The 2,535-nt window shown below is 45.5% G+C and overlaps 1 protein-coding gene across 1 annotated transcript in view; it reads right to left on the bottom strand.

Moving 5' to 3' along the window:
- NMRK2 (nicotinamide riboside kinase 2) overlaps window positions 1-2,532 on the bottom strand; it is a gene marked incomplete at its 5' end in the record, with an annotated part of 4,968 nt that extends 2,436 nt beyond the window's left edge. The window contains 3 exons of the mRNA XM_010152596.1: window positions 692-863; window positions 1,064-1,112; window positions 2,461-2,532. Of these exons, the coding sequence (XP_010150898.1) occupies window positions 692-863; window positions 1,064-1,112; window positions 2,461-2,532 (293 nt within the window). The remainder of the gene's footprint in view (window positions 1-691; window positions 864-1,063; window positions 1,113-2,460) is intronic.
- Between the last annotated feature and the right edge of the window lie 3 nt (window positions 2,533-2,535).

The following is a 2,535-nucleotide window of genomic DNA, read 5'->3' as shown; positions in this document are numbered from 1 at the left end:
CGCCAAATGTCAGGAACAGCTCGTTCTCTTGAAAGGAGTTTTGTAAACAAAACTCCAGTTTGGAGCCAAGAATCTTTTGCTCACATGCAGTTTTCTAAGTTTATAGATATTTAGCTATTGGAAGTTTCTCTCTTCACTGCTAGCCTGGCCTCCCCATCCTCCTGCCAAGCATTTTTTCCCCCTACATAAAAAGAACAAAAGTTGATCTTTGCGCCGATGTACAATTAATTACTCAGCCCAATTTAGTCAGAGCTAAACAAGCACGTCTATCACGTGAGATAACTATTCCTAAATTCCAGGAGAGATTCCAAGTAGCGAATGCAGACTGGATTCTCCCCTTGGTCTCAATGACTTTTCCAGGTCAGGGTTTAGGCCGGGAGGGAAGCCTGCACCCCTGCTGCTGGCTCAGAACTTACAGGTTCTGGGCTAAAGCTCCCCATGCCCTTGAGTTCAAGGGGGTGCCCCACACAAGGAATTCCTACGTTACCTTGAGGAGGTCACCTTGTGTCCCTCGCTTTTACCAGCATTCACCAGCAAACTTTACATTGTACATGAGCAACTCTTAACATGTGATCCCTCAGAACAAGGGCGTGGGGGTGGGATGGGGTGAAGGGGTGTATTAGTAAAAAGGTTTCAGCCCTGGCACTAGCGCTTTTCCCTGGCAAACCGTTAATAGTTCCCCAAACCTTACTTGTAATTATAAAGCAGGAAGCCTTCAATGACCAATATATGGATATCTTTGGAGGCTGGCTCTTTAGAGCCAGGCGTAACATTCACCCCGTGGGAACGGGCAAACTTCACCGGGTTCTCAATCCACGCACGCACAGTGCTCACCATTGCCTCCATATCCAAGGAGTCCAACACTAGTTAGGAGAAAGGGGGTGGGTGGGAAAAAGGTAATCAATCAAATACCACGAACCATATCCATTGGAAAGTGTAATATAGAAGGAACGTTTAGAATTTAAATTACATAAATTTACTGTTAAATCTTTAATAATTAAAAAAAAAAAACAACTTAGGAAAGATATACATTACTGCATCCTATAGCAAACACTGCTCTTACCATCCCATTGTTTAAAGCCGTCTTCCCCGACTTCTATTTGATCTTGTGGCTGAAATATAGTGAGCAATAAAACATTGCTGCAAACTCAGCGTGATCAGCTACCTAAGATCCGACCACAACCTGGACACTACTGCAATACACAACAAAGCAAGTGTTCACTGAAAATAATTACAGACCCTACTCCGACGACATGAAAATACAAGTTCCCAACTTTCACCAACCCCAAGAACTTTGAAAAGTTTTCTTGGCTCAGTCAAGCCACTTTGGGCAGAGGTCTAGGTTATCTGATACGTGTTATTAGTCAAAATACCACAAACCCCTCTTTATAAGTCAACATATAAGAACTTAAAATGCAAATACAGCGTTAAGTAACTACCAAAATTTACATGTTAGAGCAGCTACTTTAACTCCTAGCAGCTCTAGTGAAACTGCACATCAGCACAGTGTGACTTTTGGTCACTTACAGCTTCACTTGTGCAAGCTGAACACACTGGTGAGAACTTCCGTATCTTTGTGGAAGGTCATATGGAATTCCTCCTCTATTTTAAGGCCTCATATCTGACCAAATTTGTGCATGAGGCTTCTGGCAAAGAAGCGCTTCCAAATGAGTGCTCCTTCTGTTTTGTACGGCACGTGCCCCTGCAAGGGCAGGGCAAGCCAACCACGCGGCTGCCGACGCCAAGCACCTCGCGCGTCACAGACGCCGTACAAGTGCTTCAAGCGTGTTGCCACAGCTCTTGGACTCCCACATATGGTGGGATCCAGCTACATTGCAATTCCTGTGAAACGGCTGCAGCCTGCAGTGACGGGGTTCTGACGTGCCCGCTTCCCCTCTGCTCTCCCAGGCACGGTGCAGAGCTGTCAAAGCTCCCCAGGACAACGGCTTTTCTGTATTTAAAGCCGTGTGAGGGTGCTTAAATCCTGGAGCATTATTTAGAAGCAACATTCTTACTTAAATAAGGAGGAAAACCCAACGCTGAGAACACGATTTGTGCAGAGAACAGTACATAAACTCTGACTTAGATCAGCAGTTTGACCTAAAGTTGGGCCTTGTTGTTAAAGCTAAAGGAAGATTTTGCTGCCACTGTTCTGTGCTTGGCCGTGCCACGCTCTGCTTCTGCAGAGACTGGCAGATACCGACACTGGTAAAGGTTACTGTGTGCTCCCCTCTGCAGAGTCATGAAAAAAATCAAGTATGTATATATATATATTTTAACATTAAATATGTGTACTTAATATATATATAAAACCCCAAAACGTGTTGCTCAGGCTGTCAGAACTTACTTGGAAAGCACGCACACGTGTATAAGTCTGAGAGGGCCTGCCCAGCCATCCCTACGTACACAAGCAGCAGCTGATGTCCCAAACGTGGGGGGGACGGGGGAGGCTCAGCTTACCTTGAAGAAGTCATCCTGGTGGACCACGCAGCAGTTGGGGAGCGCCTTGATGATCCTGTTGGTCAGGGTGGTTTT

This window comes from Eurypyga helias, unplaced genomic scaffold, assembly GCF_000690775.1.
Source record: "Eurypyga helias isolate BGI_N326 unplaced genomic scaffold, ASM69077v1 scaffold5875, whole genome shotgun sequence".
In the NCBI taxonomy this organism is placed as follows: Eukaryota; Metazoa; Chordata; class Aves; order Eurypygiformes; family Eurypygidae; genus Eurypyga; species Eurypyga helias.
This window is presented reverse-complemented; position numbering and strand designations above follow the sequence as displayed.